General features: G+C 44.4%; 1 protein-coding gene across 3 annotated transcripts in view; it reads left to right on the top strand.

The window, feature by feature from the left end:
- The first annotated feature begins 1,354 nt into the window (after positions 1-1,354).
- Positions 1,355-19,775, top strand: part of jmjd1cb (jumonji domain containing 1Cb) — a 144,219-nt gene continuing 125,798 nt past the window's right edge. For all 3 annotated transcript variants that reach the window (XM_053639655.1, XM_053639654.1, XM_053639653.1), the window contains exon 1: positions 1,355-1,934. In XM_053639655.1, coding sequence (XP_053495630.1) covers positions 1,761-1,934 — 174 coding nt within the window. In that variant the 5' untranslated portion in view covers positions 1,355-1,760. The remainder of the gene's footprint in view (positions 1,935-19,775) is intronic.

The raw sequence follows: 19,775 nt of genomic DNA, 5'->3' as shown, positions 1-19,775 counted from the left end.
TCTCAAAATAACTCAACACACAGCCATTAATGTCTAAACCGCTGGCAACAAAAGTGAGTACACCCCTAAGTGAGATGTCCAAATATCCAAAGCCTAGGCCATCTTTATGTAGAGCAACAACTCTTTTTTTCAGCTCCTCAGAGAGTTCTTTGCCATGAGGTGCCATGTTGAACTTCCAGTGAGCAGTATGAGGGAGTGTGAGAGCGACGACACCAAATTTAACACACCTGCTCCCCATTCACACCTGAGACCTTGTAACACTAACAAGTCACATGACACCGGGGAGGGAAAATGACTAATTGGGCCTAATTTGGACATTTTCACTTAGGGGTGTACTCACTTTTGTTGCCAGCGGTTTAGACATTAATGGCTGTGTGTTGAGTTATTTTGAGGGGACAGCAAATTTACACTGTTACACAAGCTGTACACTCACTACTTTACATTGTAGCAAAGTGTCATTTCTTCAGTGTTGTCACATTAAAAGATATAATCAAATATTTACAAAAATGTGAGGGGTGTACTCACTTTTCTGAGATACTGTATATATAAAACTCATGTCTTTGGACTGGGAGAGGAAACCGGTGTACCCAGAGGAAATCCCTGAAACACGGGAGAAATGGAAACGGGGAGGGCTGGATTCGAACCCCCAACACGGAGGGGCGAGGCAAACGTGCTACCAACTAAACTACTGTGCCCCCCTCTCTCTCTGTATATATACACACACACATATATATATATAATATATCATATTACTTCAATGTCAGATATGTAAATAAAGTCAAGAGAAAAGCAACGTGATCTAAAATACTTTTATTTAGAGCTTATTTTGGAGCTTACAAAAATGTTCAATGTTTGGATTCGTTTAAATAAAATATATAAATTTGTAGCTGGTGTGAGTCACAGCTGGCAAGAGAGAAGCAGAACTATAATCCTACAGCTGTCTATACTATGTTATGTCAAAAGATTCATTTAAATGAAAAAAAAAAATGTAATCCTGATAGTATTCCCCTTTATTTATTTATCCATTTATTTATTTTTTTATTTTGACAAATTGTACCTTTAATCTGATTACTTTTTTCTTTGTTTTTCTGACGTCACTGTAACGGATTACAGTTATGTTTGCTTGTTTGTTTGTTGTATCCTGATTACGTAACGCAGTTACATGTATTCCGTTAATCCCCAAGCCTATCATTACTATTATTATTATTATTATTATTATTATTAATAATAATAATAGTACTCACTCATATGGTTAACAAAACCAATAACAATACTGAGCGAGTACTATTTTCAGTAGGCTATAAATAACAGGTGGTCAGTACCATCAGTGAAATAGAACAATAATACTTTTCCATGCTGTGGGGTTTACATCACGTGCTCCTGTACTAATTAGTACGCCTTAAACGGAGGACGCGTCATTAGTGTAGGTGTCCATACTGTATAGTACGGTAGTATGCGGTGTAGTGCGCAGCGGAGGGATACCACGCGGCGGTAATGCGTCTCCAGTGTTGAGTGTGGCGGAGTGAAAGAGCGGCTATTTGCGGGCGGAGGCTGAAAGAAATTTAAATCCCCCCTCCGGGTTGCGGTCGACACGCAAAACGACAAAAATTCTTGCCTTTCTTTCTTTTTTTTCTTTCTTTCTTTTCTTTTTTTCTTTTGTTCTGTTCACCAGTTCTCCCGTAGTCAATGTCCGATCGGTAGGGCGTCGGCGCTGAAGTTTCTGAGGGGTTTAGGGCTCTCTCTGTGCGCCTGAAGGGGCCATGGCGGCGGCGGCGGCGGCGGTTGTGGAAGCGCGGCCGGAGCTGGTGGGGAAGCGGTTCCTGTGCGTGAGCGGAGAGGCGCCGCCGGAGCTCGCGGAGATCGCGCGCTGGCCGTGGCGTGCCGGGGTCATCCGCGCCGTGAGCCACCGCGACACCGACAACCCCGAACTCACGGTAAGACCCCGCTTGTTCTATTATAACGCGTTAGACCTCGACATCACACACACAGCAGCTCACAGCCGCACGGTTTGACATCTCGCGCATGATTTCACCGACATTTATACTGGAAACCTTTAATATCAACCCACTGCTTTGGTCGCGGTTCCTCGTGTTTGTGTCGGCATTTGATTTTTTTTTTTTTTTTTTTAATCATTCACATGTCGTTGAAAAGTTGTCATTTTTCACGACCCCCCCGCCCCCCCCCCCCCAAAACAAACAAAAACAATACATAGGTTTGTATGTTTGTACAAACTGTATGTAGCCGTTAGCAAAGCAACAACTAGCCAGCTAGGTCGAGCTGTACCGCACGGTTACACCGAAAAAAAAAAACCCACATTAACCTCATGTCCAGTTGTTTTAACCGGAATGAACGGTTTACGGCAACATTCTGCTGCTCATGAGATGTTTTCATTGTAGAAATTGCTCGGTAAAAGAAAAAAGAAGCCGCTCTGAATGTGAGGACTGGCTTCAACAAGTCCAGAGAGGCGTGTTTACATTGTGTTTACATTGTGTTTACATTGTGTGAGTTTGTATTTATAAACAAGCTGCCAAAATACATCTGAGGGTTTTATAGTGCTAACAAAATCAGGACAGACCCTGGAGAGTTGTTGTTGATTTCCCTATCATGAATAAATGTCATTTCTGTTGATCTGATATGAAATATGTTAGATAGTATTTCCCCGTTGCTTATATTTAAGCTGACCCACACACACGCACACACACACACAAGTCCCTCCAAAACGTACACATGACCACCGACTGCGTCTTTTTTTTGTCGTCTCCGTATTTTCTCCCATCCCATGGCACTTGTGTAAATATTGACATTATTGCTCAATCACCACCAGGTACACAGCTTGTGCCACTACAGGTTTTGGTAGCACCGAGATAGATATGAGGTGTACGGATAAACACGTCTCGCTCCGCTGCGAGGTCGATCTTGTCGACCTTTCAGGTCGGTCCACATGCAGACTAGAAACGCGGACAGTCAGGAAGAAGTCCTGGGCCGGAGCGACTCATCTGGACGGAGACGAACGGAGCGGACCGTGCCATTGTGTACGCTGCCTGTGTGTACAGTGTGCCGCTGGTTTGTTTTCAGGGATGTGGCCTGAGGTCAACTGCGTTCATGGGTAATCAGCAGAAACCGGGCACTGGAACGAATTTTCCATGCTGGATGGGCAAATTGGAGAGGTGCAGTTGTGCACTTCGGCAGTCGGGACTCTTAAACCAGCGGTACGATTAGAGCAGGAGAGATGTGGGGGGTGGGGGGGGGGTTATTTTCACATCGAGGTGTTTGTAAATGTGCATGGAATTCTGGAAGCTTTTAAACAAAAATTGCACACACACACACAAAAAAAAAAGAGCGATGACTGTAGTACCACTAGAATATTATTTTCAAACCCTCAACCACTGTGGAGTTATTTTTTGTATTTTTTTTTTTTTTTTTTTTTACATTGCAGTATTTATCGAGAGCGTTCTCATGCGTGAGTAAACATCTCTCAGGAACCGCTTTCACCTCATAGCTGTGTGAATTCCAGGCATTGCAATATCTTCGATCATTCTCGAGCCATTCGTTCGCATTTTATCAACTTCTTTCCAAATCCGAATCGTGTTTTCGATGTGGATCGGTGAACAGGTCAGACTGCATGCACTAATTCTTTATGCTAGTTTAGAAATATGGCTTATAACCACATTGTAACTAATGTATAACTCCGTCGATGACTAGAGCCATCATTTCTAAGTGTCTCAACATTTTCTGCACCACTCTAAACAAATTTCCAAGCACAGTAGAGCTAGTAAACTGTATTTGCAGGGGTTTTTTTTTTTTTGGATTAGTTGGTGGTCTGCCTTTGCGAATTTCCCATATGTGAGATCAGACGATCGAGAGCTCGCAGGAACTAACTCAACGAAGAGCACGATCACAATGCCTCAGATTGTAAAATATCCAGCTATCTGTGCTCGGTCCTCGGTCACAGAGGCAGCGACATGCCGGTTAAGTGCTGGAAGTGGGCATGTGATTTGCGGCTTAAGAAAACAGGCTGTAACACGAGCCCATGGCGGTCATTCCTGTCCCTCCCCCACTGCACCACAACATAAAGACTGCTATGTTCAGGACCTCTCCAACATCCATCTGAATCTGGCCTGCAAGTTAGCCTGCACAGAGTTCGCTCTTTGTTCATTCGGCTCGTGTACACAAGCTGCTCCTTTGATACGGAGCTTCGCTCTGACACTTACGTGCTTATAAGGCTTCTGAGTTAGAGTGTCTTGTAAATACACCCGAATCACGGCGAGCTCACGTAAGCCTTCGCTTATCATAAAATAGTAAGTGGAGATACGAGCGTTATCAGCGGGAGAGATTTACAGCTGACATGCCTGAATGGTCAAACGTTGAGCGACGCACATAAGCCTCGATCCTTAATGCAAATTCTGATCAAGCGCTAGCTTGTGCGATCAAAGGACAGACGAGTAACGAGTCGAGCGATCAGGAAAGCAGCAGCAAAAAGACAATCCATTCGGTCGGTCGCCGTCTTTAAACAACTACAGTGCTGGAGCACATTAGTTTAAGATGATGTCGAACACACTGTTTACATTTAGAGACACTCTCATCGCGTGTGTGAGAAATAGATCGGTAGAGCATTTCTAAAACCCTGTTTAGACGGGATTCATTTATCAAGGGAACGTGTAATAATATATCATAATTCCTCAGGGATAAAACACTCGCATCCAGACGGCTATAAAAATGACCACACGGGGAGTGAGTTATTAGGGGGATCGTATTTTCTACGAACCCGGACGCTTGAGTCCCGTGGTCATAGGATCGTTCTTCATTCACAACCCAAGATGGCAAAGAAGCACTGGAGAGGAGAGAAGAGACGCCGGTTCTTTTGATTTCCGAGCGAACCGACAATCCGAAAACACAGTTCATAATCTGAAAGTAGCGAGACGCGTGCACTTTTCGTTCCGCCACTCAAAGCGTTTCATATCTGGAGGAGGGTCACTGATACGAACGCTACGAGAGTAAATACGGCGATTACCAGCAGGCAGATAGCTTTTTTTCCCCCCCAACGGAAGGCAACATCTGCATATAAAATCGCGGACATGTGTATCCAGACGGGAATAAAATGATCAGACGGCCGCCGAGTGTGCCGAAAAACAGTGGGTAATCTGGCTTGGAATTTTCTCAGAGGAGGACGGAGAAACGCTAAGGAGCACCTGTAAAATAGGAAACGACCCCACGACCTCATGTAAATTTAATCCCATCTAGATAGGGGTTTAATACGCAGGTTAATAAAACACTCCATAAAGGATTTTGCAAAGTTTTCCAAAAAAAAATTGCGATGCAACTTGCAGAGTTCTTAGCGCTTTCAATTAATGAAATGGTCTTCCGCAGTGGTGCCTGTTGGCAAATGAGAGCTTTTTAGTTGTACTCGCGTTCCACGCACGTGAATCAAAGAGGACCCTGGCCGAACGCGTGTCGCGGTGACGTCACAAGACGCGTCTTGGACCAAATCGGCGTTTGCCCTTTAGATTTAGAAGAAAAATGTTCAAAACCTAGCCGATATTTGAGAATACGACAACGTACGGTAGATAAAGACTGGTAAATAAAGAGATTGAAATCCTAGTTTACAGCTAGATTTATAGTTAGTAATGGTTGATCTAGTGTTCCGGTTGAAATTCTTAGATAACGTATAACTTATAGAAATGTTCTACCTGTATGGAGCTGTGAGGGTCAAAAAAAAAAACAAAACAACGTATTGCACATAATCCAGTGGTGTGGCAGCTGTGGGGCAACGGTGGGGCATATGTGAAGTGATATGTGAAGGAGGAAAAGACCAAACAACAGCGCGCATGATTCTTCTGACGCTGTATGCACTCTCGTTACGTGTACCAATGAACTCAACACAATGTCACTCATCACCTGGAGCAAATGCTGACAAAGTCTATTTGTATAAATGGGGGAAGCTCACGTGTAGCCTGTTGCTCTATGTTACCGCTGGTAACGTTAAATAATCGCTTTTAACATCGGTTATCAGAACATACAAATGTCTACTGTATCTCGTCAACGAACGTGCGCGCCTCTGTATTTTCATAACGACGGTATTATAAACAGCGGCGTTAAGACAGATGCTCAGATTCATTCAGAAATGCGCAGCGTTGGCGCTTTAGTCTCTCCTGATTAAATAACGGAAGCGCTTCACTCACGAACAGCGTGTGTGGAGGAAGTGTTGGCGCCCAGCACAAACAAGACGAAAACGTCATATTTACTTTTACTGGTAAAAAAAAATGAAATAAAGCCGTTTGTTTATTTTTATAACCAGGGAAGGAAGCAGTATTGATGAAACAATGAAGCAGTATCGATCGAATGCAGCGCAGCGTGTTTCACAAAATAAATAAATAAATAAATGGTATTTCATACGTATTTGCAATTTAACAAGAAATTGGATTGAAAGTATAGTACAAGTATGTAGTTGAGTTTCGCTTTAGATGTGCCAAAAAAATCAGACAGTAAATACGGCACGTTATAGACATTATAGTGTGATTTATATCATAATAATCTTAAAATATACAGTGATATCTTATTTTTTTTTGTTTTTTTTTTTGGCCGTATCACTTTCTAGGTATTCTTCATGGCAAGAGAACATTGGGTGTTTTTTAAAAAAAAAATCTATTATAATAATTCATAAAAGTAACAACGTAGAGAAGTTTTTGTTCGACATTAAGTCACATTCTATAAATTGTAAATGATTTATTAGGTTAATCTTGTTCAAGGGTGCTTTAAATTAGTCATGAAAGGAGGATGAAGACGATAATAGATAGTATTCTACCAAGAATCTCGGACTAATTAAGTTTGTCTTGTTGTGTATTTGTACGAGTGAGAGAAAGGGAGAGTAGAATCGCTCAGGAGCCACGTTTCTCCTGTAAGTGCTCAGTGCAGAACTCAGTGCAGGATGTCGTCTTCCCCTGGACCGAGATCTTGTTGTTTTCGCAGCGTTGCTGTCATCCTCAGCTCTCTGCCTGCCGCATGTGTCGACACTACGACTCGGACAGGCCGACGTTTTCCCCCCAGAATTTGACCTGGCTGACCTGGAGTGACCCGCTTCCCGCAGCAGGCCTCTCTCCTGGAAACACCCCGTTTCAGCTGGCTTCTCGCCGGGAACACGGACCTGGAGGGAGGAATTCTGCAGCCAGGGCCGAGAACAATAGCGCAGTCATGTTTGTTCTAGCCAAGTTATTTTCCAGCAGCTCTGTCGGCTCCAGCTTTTCCAGTTGTGCTCAAGTTAAAAATGCGTCAGAGGGCCGGCGTAGCCTTTCACCCACTTTTGTTTAATTAAGATAATCAGCTCTTATTCTGTCAGTAAAACGCCACCGGATTTATGCAAATCGGAAGAGGTGAACTGTGGCCCGTCAGTGAGCGGACATGTTTTGTAGTCATGAAGGGAAGATCTCCCATCAGGTGCAGCGCGTGACAGTGGAGCAGGCTTTCATTAAGCGCAGGTCTTTCTCCAATGACCGTGTCCCATAGCAACAGCAGCTGAGCCGTACGAATGACGCCGCCGCCACCGCCGCGTCGAACAGACTCGCACTTAACCCTCGGAGTGCTGTGATGAAGACGGCAGACTCATTCTCTGCCACGCTGACACCATCTGTCTTCATATCGCTTCACTTAGACTAACACCGGATTAAAATGCAGCGTTCGCGTGGTTATTTTATGTTGCAGAAGGGCTTACCGTGTAACAGCTCTAAAGTTTCTCCAGCTGAGTAGATTTATAGAAGAGCAGTGTTGTCGTACAGTAATAAATTCGGATTGATTGCTGCAGGATGCAGGTATATAGAGCCGTGTTGTCGACTTTACACAAAAATAATTCGATGTGGTTAACCCACGGTTTGAAGGATAAGCTGACCGAGCATTTATCTGCTAAGCGTAAGTGTAGTTCAGGATATCACCTGCGAACAATGCAGTCCCAGTGTGTCTAGTTAAAACGCAGCAAGGCGAGCAAGTGCTTCCTCCGAGACGTGTCTGCTCATGCTGTGTTACATGGAAGCGTAAGAGACGCGGGAGGGACGCGCTGTCCACCCTCTTCTGCATACATGAGCTCACAGACGCATGTTTGGCCAGTGTCGCTGGGTGTGTCGCAATCAGCTCCCCAGCTCATCAGTATATCGTGTACACGAGTTCGGGCACTGGTAAGGACCCTGGCTCACTACACACCGGGACACCGATAAGAATTTCCGGCGACGTGACCACGTACTCGCGCTGGAAAACGTCACCAAAAATATTAAAAACGTAAATGTAAATTTAAATCGAATACATTTAACACCCCGCGCATTTCATTTCTGTCGTGGTACGTCAAGCAGGATCGTAGGCCAGCTGGTGGATTTAAAAAAAAAAAAACAAAACATCAATAAACACTTAAAAGTAAAAGCATGAGCCGTATATAGAACTTCGAATAAAGTTCTAAAACGCTAACGCGAGTAATCATTCGAGAGCAGCGACGATAACAAGCTACTCACGTTTGTAGACGAAGTTGGCTGAGAGTTCGTCCCCCGTTTGTTTTCGAGCTGAGAGGCTTCAGAAAATATGACGTCATTTCCAGTAAGGGAAAATAGTGAGCACTGAGGCGCCCTGGTTTTTGCGGTGCACTGCGGGATTTTTTAGGGAGCGAAAGTTACACCGCACTGGAAGGATTTTGCGATTGAGACAGGTCTTAAAACGGCCGACTCCCTGATCAGTGCCCTGACTACTGAACTAGGGAGCTGATTGAGACGCACAGTTTGTGACTGACAGAGGAGTGAGAGTGAGAGAATGCCACCCCTTTCACAGTGGCCAGTTTTGGTTCTTTGGCTCCAGATGACAGTGACACAGACTCTATTCTGTTGTGCCACTTGATAGCCTGTAGATTTTTTTGCATGTATTTACAGCCCAAATAATGTGGTTAAAGTGCACCTACTATGGTTTTTCATTTATTACCTTTCATGTAGTGCGTTATAGAGCTGTCTGTGAACGTGAAAACGTCTGCAAAGTTTCAAAAATCAAAGCGCACGACAAACGGAGTTATTGACTCCCAAACGAAGGAACTGAACATCTGGAACGAGTCGTTAGTGATTCCAGACTCACTTCCTGTACTCACCTACGTAGGTGTGTAACAAAAAACCCGCCTCTGGTCTTCATCGGCTGCTCGCGAACAGACGGAGCTGAAACACGTTATGGTAGTGGGCGTTTCCTTTTCGACACACACTGACAGCGGTAGACCAATCACAACAGACTGGGAAATCTGACCAATCAGAGCAGAGTATGCTCTCTGAAAGGAGGAGTTTAGAACGAATCCTTTAGAACGGATCATTGAACGAGTCGTTTGTGACACTGGGGGTAAAAAAGGTAACGCTGCAGTTTAAATTATGAGCACGTTAAAGTGTTTTTTGACCGCGGATGCGTGTAAATCTATTGTATGAGACACGTTTCAAAACCATAATAAGTGCGCTTTAAGTCCAACTGCCAGACAGTGAAGCTAGACTTAATATTGCTACTTATTTGATCCAATATTGCGTGACAACTAAGTAAGAATTTTACAAACGTAAACCGAAATGTGTTCGACGTATTTTACTCTGTGCAAGCAGTTCCCACGCAACTGTCCAAGTGACGGACAAGTTCATACTTAAAGTACGTCCCATGTCTAAATATCAGTGTCCACAATTTCTGCAATCTCTGTTGTACTTGGAGTCTGGAAATTGTTGGAAAGTTGATTTCCCGGAGTTCTGATGTAAACATATTCCAGTGATCCTGCTCAGAAGACCATGGCTTCCCGGCACAAGGACATATCTGTATGGCTACTCTACGAATTTGATAAGCATATAACCATCCGTAAAGATCGACACAAATTATTTTGTGATCAGTGATTAGAATTAGATGATCTGTCCAACATCTTTGCTAGTCCTGTTAGTAAAATGGGGGCAGAAATCGACAGGATTATGTCACAACTTTACATTACAAGTTGCAAATGATGCCTGACCGCGACGCCACCATTTTGTTTTGACGTCTTATGTACTCGGAGTCCCGGAGGTCTGGTTTCAGGTCCGAGTTGCAGCAGATCGTCTCACTACATGTGCGTAACTGGATTCAGCTCATAGTGAATATTTTTAGCCCGTTAGCAAAAAAAAAAAAAAAAAAATCGCCGTTATAGATGTCATCATTTAGGTCGATATCAAACTCATCTAAAACAAACAGTCGTTTTCTAAAGCAGTAAAGACTGAGGAGATTTATCGGAGCCTTGCCGGTTGACCCCTCTGTGTGAACTGGCATGTTAATGTAACGTGATGCAACATGATAGCAGGAACATCTGTTATACTTAGCAACAGTGCGCACACAGTCCACACAGTGTGCTCCGAGCGACTTAACGGTTGCCAGTCAGCTGAGTATCGCGATTCACGAATCGACTTTTTATTATCACGGTTCACGTACTCTTTATGTCACGTCCTGTGCATTTTTTTTAACGGCTCTTTCCATTCTTGCACGGTTCTTCTGGGTTTTTTTTTTTTTTTGGCTGCACAGACTAAGACAGCAAATGATGAGCCACGAAACACAAACACCATTAGTCATCGCTCTCTGGAGGCGGGACTGGACATCTGAGCCAGCGCAGACCTCCAACCCCATCTCTTTGTACTGATCCAGCTCTGCTTTTGTTGAACACGGCTCTAAGCGAAACCAGATGGCTTTCGTTTGGACCCGTACTGTATATTCGTTTTCAGCGCATACTTTCACAAATCAAATAAATGGACTGTTACCCCGAGGGCTTTCGCTCAAAAGCAGTTTGGCAGAGGCTCAAGATGACTCCTGCGCCCTTTTCTCTCCGAGGTGGCAGCGTAGGTATTTCGGCGAGCCTGTCGGAATGTGCCCTTAATTAAATTTGCTCCCAAAACAAGTTAACTCTTGTTACCTCGTGAAGGCAGCAGGGCAACAGGGCTGAGCAGGGCAGAGCTCCGAGCTCAAGCCTGGATTAAAGTCCTATCTGAGCGTCCTGTCTGAAGCGTCACGCTCGCATCGCCCAATTACGTGGGTGGTAACGCAGCATAAATAGTTGCAGGAAGTAGAAAGGAGAAGCCGTAGTAATCTCGGCCGAGCCGCATGTCATACATTTTATTGGCGTCGTCTACACGCATCACGATGAGCTGTCTTCATTTCTCGCACAAGCATCTGCCGAGTTTAGGCGGGAATGCGTGAGAAGCACATCTGGGAAACAAACGAGAGAGCGCGAGAGAGAGAGAGAGAGAGAGAGAGAGCTTGTTTTGTCTCTTTGTCACATTGTCATAGCAGCGTGGCTGTTTAGCAGGATCTCAGAAGGGCTGTCGAACGCCTCTGTTTAATTCCTTTTGCTGTGCCCGAGGCTAAGAAAGGAACACCAGCGAGAGTGTGACTGAGCCGTGGCTGTGCGACACACCTTGAAAGAGAGGCCCAGTGGGAGGCATGTACATGACTGGGAGCTGAAACAGCCTCCACACACACACACACACACACACACACACACACACAAACACACACACACACACATGGGCATGTCTGTATTCTATTCCAGCATGCAAGCCATGTAATGTAGCTGCTGCACTTTGGACCGAGAGAAAACCTCCAGGGAAATTCGAGCGCAATTATTCTAAACATTGGATTGTCTAGGAACGATCTGGGTTCCTGTTCACCGCATCACTCATCTCTCAATAGGAAATACATTTTCAGCGCTACTGTTAGGTTTGAGATCCTTCTTAAAGAAATATCACTGTCAAATAATGGTTTTTTTTTTTTTCAAACAGATACGTTTCTCATAGCTTCCCGTGGTCCGATTGGCCTTATCTGTGAAACGCACTTATTCGAAGGCATGAATAAGAGCACTTCGCTCTTTTGAAGTCCTCAGGACTTATCTTGCCTAAGGGAGAGTGAATCTGTAACAGAAGGGCAAGGTTCCCACTCTGGTGTGAAGCACCATTTTTTCGTTCGCCGTTCTATGGGCGCCATTGATTGGTTCCATACAGTGGAAACTTGACCTTCTGCAGATGTTTGATGTTCTGCCAAGGCGTAGCGTGATCTGCCCACCAGACAGCTTTTTCCTTGTTATGTCGACACAGGGATACATCAGTCTCCAAAAAAAAAAAAAAAAAACCCCAACCATTGACTTATACAAACGAGCAGACGGTTAGAGCTGGTTGGAGAAGAAGTGTGAAACGAGCATGGCCGACAGACGGAATAAACCACGCTCGCCGATATTCTCATGCAAATTTTTTTTTTTTTAGCAGACCGCCGAAATGATTTCGAGAGCCTCGCAGCGCACCGCGATTTATGCCTGAAGGAAATGTGTCTGGTGGAGAGGTTTCTTCATTAAACCAACCGCCTCCCTGCGGGCTTCCCGAGGGGTATGAAAATGCCTCAGGTCTCGGTGGAAAAGGTCCAGAAAACAAATGGACTCCAACGAATCACAAATGTGCTTTTTGTTAAAGAGAAACACCAGGATAAAGCCGGCTCATGAATGCCAGCGGTATCTCTGTACACTTAAACATTAAATATAGGATTGTTTTAAAGACCGAGCGCACCCTTGGATATTACCGGGAATGATTTTACACAGTAATTGGTCCCTAGTTTGTGACACTGCCAATAAGGCGTAATGAATATTGTATGACTGTGGTAATAACAACGTAACAGAGCTTGTGCAGATTTCTACATTTCTTGTATAGCAGCACAGGCTAGTGGGTCATGATGCGCCGGATAGCGGTGCTAGGGATCCGCAGTATCACGTGCTACAGTGAAATTTTAAAAGAGCAATCTCTTCCGAAATCTTTGAACCAAAGTCTCTTGGAATTCTTGGAAATGAATTCTTGGAAATGTCACAAAACAAAAAGGAAATGAAAAGATGAACTGTAATAGTTCTTCATTCTGCAGGACAGGATTTTCAATAAAATGAATATTTTTACTGGTCGTTTTGATCTAAAGAGTCCAATTCTGCGTGCGAAACTTCCCGACACGACAGATTCCGACGGGTCTAAAATCCCAGAGAAACCCCGGTAATAATTACACCACTCCACCGCTCCATGCAAAACTAATCCAGTCCGATTAGCTATTATTGTGAATGGCATTTCCAGCAAATCTCTTACACTGGGCCTCAAGCTGGATATGAGCAAATTTATTTCTTAGCGTTCTCATATGAGAGTTGGGTGTTCATGGAAATCCTGTAAATTTGGGAAAACGGTCGTATCCTTCTCCTGCTCCTGAGTGTGTGTAAATGTCTACCTTTAAGAAGACTAAATAATGTAAACCTCGACTCGACAAACTACAAATCATATCATTTGCATGGATTACCGCACTGTTATATCTGGAATACACTGTTGAGTTTAAATGGATTATTTTTGTTACATTTATAGTAGAGCTGCAACAACTAATCGATAATAATCCATCATGAGAATCGTTGTCGCCGAATCTCATCGTGGATTTAGTCGGTCTGCGCGAGGTACAGGGGGAGATTTACTCACTACGTTACATCTGTTCCGAAAACACGCTTCGGAGAGTAAATACTAAAGTCGTGTCCCAAACGGTGCACAGTACACTTACACTATGCACTGCGTGCTCTACCGTCTAGTGTATGAATTTCAGAACGGTAATATCATGTCAAATATAACACTAGCGGGTTTTCTACTAACAGGAAGCGTAAGCCGCTTCCCAGTCGACGGCGCGTGACGTCATACGCACGTAATGTCACGCCGCTAGCTCTAGCAGATACCCAGAGTCACCGACAATAACTATCTTCAGTTTACTGTTTATGTCAGCGTTACCTTTTATAAAAAGTCATGCGTAAACACTATTATATAATATAATATAAACTTTTATATTAGTTGATATTATATAGAAGCATTTATGCATCATTTTTATGGATGCACAAAAAGCACTGAATTAAACTACAGTCCTAAATGAATAATATATATTCTGGGGTGTGTGTGTGTGTGTGTGTGTGTGTGTGTATTGGCTTCTTTTCAGTCTTATATTAATTGGACAAACAGTTGTGTAAAGTTTTAATCTGAAGTTTATATTTGTAACACTCAGTTTGTGGATTTTATTTTAAATATATGATAAAAATGGTGCAAAAAGTTCGGCCCCCCCCCCCCCAATTCGGTTAATCGGCTAATCAATCAATCAATGAATCAATAAATAAATGAATACTCGACCGACTAATTAATTATGAGAATAATCGTTAGTTGCAGCCCTAGTTTACAGCGTTTATACCGAGCGACTTATGGAAGTGTTTTGTGTCTCTATCAACAACACATCCTCATGCTAGTTGACGGGGTCAGGGACTCATTGAGACCGTCGAAAACGTTTTTTGTGAAACCAGTCATTTTATATTACTGGCATTAATTAAAGAATATGAAAAAATATATAATAAAGGCGGCGTATAAACGGAGGACAGGCCGGTCTGTCTGTGCAGAGCCGTAAACAAATGCTTCGGCTGACGGAAGATTTAATGCTCGTTTTTTTTTAATAATTATTATTATTGATGTCGTATATTATGAAATAGATTTATTCGGATAAACATGAGTCAACATAACTTCTGCCTTTTAGCCGTTTCCCTGATCGCTCATTTCGTGCTCCTAACCCTCTGTGCGCTTGACCTTTTATGGAGTTTCGTGGGCGTCACTAAATGCAAACGAGCTGTGTCTGGAGCGCACTTTGCACTTGACAGGCGACCGACACACACACACACACACACACACACACACACACACACACACACACACACACAAACACACACACGAGTAGGAAGAAAATCAGTCTTTCCAAAACATTCGTAAATCCGGAGGAAAATTTCAGTTCCACACAACTTTAACTTTAAAAGATGGACAAATGAAGCCCACGGTCCGTATTTATCACATCGTCATTGTAAGATGAACTAGAGGGTGGCTGTGAGGAAAGAAAAATAAATAGAAAAGGATAGTTAGTCAGTATTTTGAAAAGGTCAACAGTGGGGCGACTCTCGGATCGTACACCGTGACAAAGCGTGACCCTGAAACACCCCGAGTTGTTGTTCATTTCATACTTCAGGAGGGTTGAGTAAACAGCGTAAACAATACACGCAGTTGTCAATGATTTATTAGCCTCTGCACTTTTATCAGTTTGATCACTCTTATCAGCCTTGCACGATTATCAGTCAGATTCTTTCATCATGTTATCCCATTCTTTACTATTAATTACATGTCATTTATATATTCAGTTCATCTGGTGGATGCTTTTATGGAGTAGTAATGTCGGTATGAATGAGGAAGAGTCCAGTCCCTGGATGTAGTAGAAGAGCGAGAGAGCTGTTGGGCTCTCTGACTGGGATCCAACCTTCCTGTTCATTAGAGTGAATAAGAGTACCGCATGACAGTACAAGCGTAGCGCGTGCTGATTAAATGATACGCAAGACCAACGCGCTCCTTGGTTTCATCACGGCTTTATCCCGAGCCAAATAAACAAATCACGACGGTTTGCTTTCTCCGCGCGGACTTTGTTCACAAGCGGAAAGCAGATAATCAAACAGACTCGGTTATGACATGCCATTCGGAGGCCAGGCAGCCAAGCCGGAGAAACCGGTGCAGGATGTTGTGAATTTTATGTGAATGGAGGTCCCTGAAGGGCAGCTTAATGGGATGGGAGCAGACATGGCTGCCCTGGAGAGGGATTTGGGAACGAACAGTGTGCTCTCTGTTTTCGCTTCCACTTTCACCCCAGCCAGGCTGCCAGACCAGGAAAAGGCCACGGCTTCAGTGTGTGTGCGTGTAGGGCAAAGTGTCTGAATGCATTCAGATACTGCTGGAATTTTCTTTCCTGCAGGTGGTGGTTGGTGGTTGCTCTCTGTGTCGAGCAGAAAAAAGAATTCTGTGAAAATATGGAATAAAAAATGGGCCCCATTGTTCTGGCGCGAACACAGCACAGCTTGTTCGCTTCTCGATTGTTGGTATTTTCTCAAGCCGAAGCCTTCAAGGAATCGTAGTATTATGGACGTAGTGAAGAGAGAGTATGAATTAGAGCACGGATCCCGGCCAAATGCATGCCGCGTTTTTTAACTGTAGAAAAGGTCAGATATAAAAACGCCGGCTTCCCACACGGAAATCAGCGCGCGGTCACTGTACGAGCGGCGAGGCTGAGGGTCGACAAATACAGACGTACACTTTTCTCCCTCGCTGTGGAAAAAAAAAAAACGCTCGCAAAACATGAGGGAAATGTCGCTTTTGCGCATAAAATGGCAGAAAAGGCTCGCTAGAAAACTCGAGGGGAAAAAAAACGAAACAAAATTGGGACACCGGGAAACGGCGTGAGAGCTGTGGCTTGTTTCCGTACGCCGTCGACGTATTTCCCTGTGAAACAGGATGTCAGGGAGGGAGCACGCCGGAGGGCTTGGCTGATTTCCGCAACGTCCAATAGCGTTCGAGACGTGCCAAAACTCTCGTAGAATCTAAACTCAACGGTAGCTTAGCAAACTTCGTCACGTTCGGTATCCAAGAGCAGACGTTTCCAACCACCAGACCTTGGGTTGTACGTCGCTGTTGGTCAGTACAGAGCTGCAGAAGTTTTTCTTTTCCAGATTGAAGACCATTTTAAGCAGTGATCACACTACTTAGCGGATGGAGCAAAATCTAGTGAGTATCTTGGTCCTGGTGCGAGGTGTTTCTGGAGGGAATGACGATCCATGAGGTTTCGTGAACCTTTACCAAGCGAGCTAGTTTGTAGTTCGCGTGGTTAGTTCCTCCATGTTAAGTCTTCCAGAAATTCATGACCCTAGTTCGACGCTCTCGCGTTTTATCGGCCCCTGCTCCCAAGATGTGCCGTGTTGACGTGAATGTAGATGCACTCGATAAAAATCAGAGTACCGAGATCCCGATCCCCGTTCGTGTACCACGTCCTCTTCCCTTCTTCCGAACGTGCTTTTTCACCCGGAAGAATTTGATTCGCGCCGCACCCATGTTAATCACTATGGCGTTTAACACCAAACACGGTGGCGCGGTTGACGCGTACGCCGAGTACGATTTTACGCCGCTAAGTTTTAGTAGTACCGCACGTGGTATGGACGGGGTGTCTAGCTGGAAACAATATGGGAGACAATACTATATTCAGCGCTGTATTAGGCAGTGTAAGAGCGAAATCTGAACAGTACATGAGCTATAGTTCAGCCTGTATGCGTGTACGAGCAGCTTCATGACGGTTCGAACTGACACACAGTGTAGGAGCTTGTTAAACGAACAAACTTTGTCATCATATACAGTAGTAATGGATGTTTATAATAATCTAAGAGGTCATTAGAGCACATTATACTCATTCTTATGTGTAGTATACTAGTATATGTAGTGCAGGAAAGCACAGGCATGAACGCTCCACTTCCTGTGTGCTTAATGTGCCTGGTGTACAAGCATTGGAAAGCATTGCAGAGTGGGGAAAAAAGGACATCGGCCTTCTCGTGTGGGAGAAGAAAAAGACTTCCTTTGATCACGACGCAGCGAACTCTAAAGAAACGGACCACTTCTGGACGACTCCGTTTGAGCCGAGATCAAGATCTCGGACCGGGAACGAGCGCAACACACAAGTGACGGTCTGGAAAGTGAAGTTCGTGCGAGAAGCTGCGGGAAGGACATGAACGACTCATGTTTGGTGCAAATGATCTGCTGTTGTAAAGCGATACGCTCAGTCTGTCTGTGTTTACGTTCTCCAGAGCACCCGATTGGACGAGCGGAAATAGTTTGTTTTCCCGTAAACGATCAACTGTAAAGTATGGAAAAAAAAAAAAAAAAGTACGGATTTTCCTTTTTGTAAACATGCCAAGAGACTTGTACAGAACGCTTAAAAGCAGCAATTTTTATTTCGTTCGCATTTGAACGTTCTCTGCGTTTTGTAGTTTATATCGTGATGCTAACATCATTTTATTTATTTATTTATTTTTGCCATAGCATGTATGCTTTTTGACCCTTTGCTACTGTGATGCGAGTTGTTTTTTTTTTTTTAAAAAAAGTTGTTTTGAACTTTTACGGTTGCACTCGTTGCAATAATGCACACGATGAGTTCAACACGTCTTCAATCCGTACGGCGATGTGCAGCGTCACTGCAACTGTACGTAACTCGTAATCCCAAATCCGTGTCCAATTTAAAGATGAACGTCTTCGGTTTTGCTGTTTCTCGCTCGGTTCGTGTCCCGTAAAGCAGAAACGAAGAATCGACTGAAAAGCGTCACGTCAAGCAGGGTGGCGTTTTTATTTTCATCTATTTCTTTTTTTTCCCATGTGTTCAAGCATTGGTCACGCAATCTAGCAAGATAAAGTTGTTGGCCTACCATTTGGAAAGTTGTTTTGTTTTGCTTTGCGGCGTGGGCGCTTCCCAAAGTGGTTTCAGCGCTACGTTCAAAGCAGCGGTAATAAAGCTAAAATAACTACCGTCAAAACAGCTCTAAGTGAAATCAAACTGGAGACCGAAACAACCGCGTGTCCGTTTCCCGCAGCGGGTGTTATTTGGTTACCACGGACGACGTAATATTATGACAACGTCTATAAAGATTCTGGTCACATCTTCCAATTGTGACCGCTCACCAGACGTTTCAGTCGGTTCTTCCCCTAAAGCTTCTAAACGTTCCTATCTGAAACGAAACGAAGGCCTTGGCTTTAGCGGTCTCTCCCCTTCCAGATGAAGTCCGAGAGATTTCCGTGGCTGTTAGCGCTCGGGCGGCCGTGAGGAAGGGCTAAAAAGATATATAAATGAGCATGATATTTTTATAGGCTCGCTCTGACATCTAGCCGGAGGAGCTCATCTGGAACTTTTGTTTGCTTTTGCAATCCTCAGTCCTCGTCCGGCTGTTCCCCCGAGGTCCTGAAAGCGGGGGCCTGCTCCGAGTGCGAGCCAAGCGTGGGCGACCCGCTGAAAAAGCCCGCTGTTCCACAACCCCGGGAGCGTAGAGCAGGATGAACGGGCATCCGTGAGAATGCGATCGCGGACTCTAATACTAGACCGTTGTGGTCACGTCCGACTTGCATTGTGCTGAAGGAGAAGCGGTTCGAGTGGGGGTTGGTTTCCTGTAGATGTATAGGACTGGGGGTAATTTAGAGCTATTGCGCTCACATATAGAGGTCTCGAAACGACCATATATCAGGGCTCCCAGGGGCTTCCTGCTCCCACTCCCTCTCTTCTCACCTTTTATACCGCTCTCTCGACCTCTGTTTGAAAGATGTTTTCCTTTCCCCTGCTTTCCATCCCCCATTTTTTTTTTTTTTTTTAAAGAGACTCACACTTCCTGGACATATATGGTAAATATTTTGGACGTAGGTTTCTTTCCAGCAGTCACGTGTGCATCTTTCTAACCAGATGTCGTTCGTGAAAAGCCACACGAGCGCCTATTTCATATCACTGTCCCAGTCTTAGCGTTTGATCTCGCTACTCGCGCTGGAAATCTCTCCCACTGCCAGCTCGGTTGAAACACCCCACATTCCCGCGTTCGTGTCCTCATGGAATCCGACACACCGATACTGGAATGTTGGATTTTTGTGAGCTGTGCTTGTTGGCTGTGCTTTGCTGGAAAATCCCATCCCCGTGCATTAAGCCATGCTTGAGAGGAACGCAGCGACAGCAGGCAGCTTAATACCAGGCTGAGCCTGGACTCCGGCCCGTCTGCGCTGCACCGTCGAGACGGAGAGGAACAGTGGCGTGGTGGCATCGTGTACGCCGCAGACCCGAAAGAACCCTCAGATAATAATTAAAACAAAACAAAAAACAAACAAACGAGCAAAAACAAAAAACCCCCAAGTCAACGTGTT

The sequence above is a fragment of the Ictalurus furcatus genome, chromosome 13 (genome assembly GCF_023375685.1).
Source record: "Ictalurus furcatus strain D&B chromosome 13, Billie_1.0, whole genome shotgun sequence".
In the NCBI taxonomy this organism is placed as follows: Eukaryota; Metazoa; Chordata; class Actinopteri; order Siluriformes; family Ictaluridae; genus Ictalurus; species Ictalurus furcatus.
The sequence above is the reverse complement of the archived record's forward strand: the minus strand, read 5'-3'. Positions and strand labels throughout refer to the sequence as shown.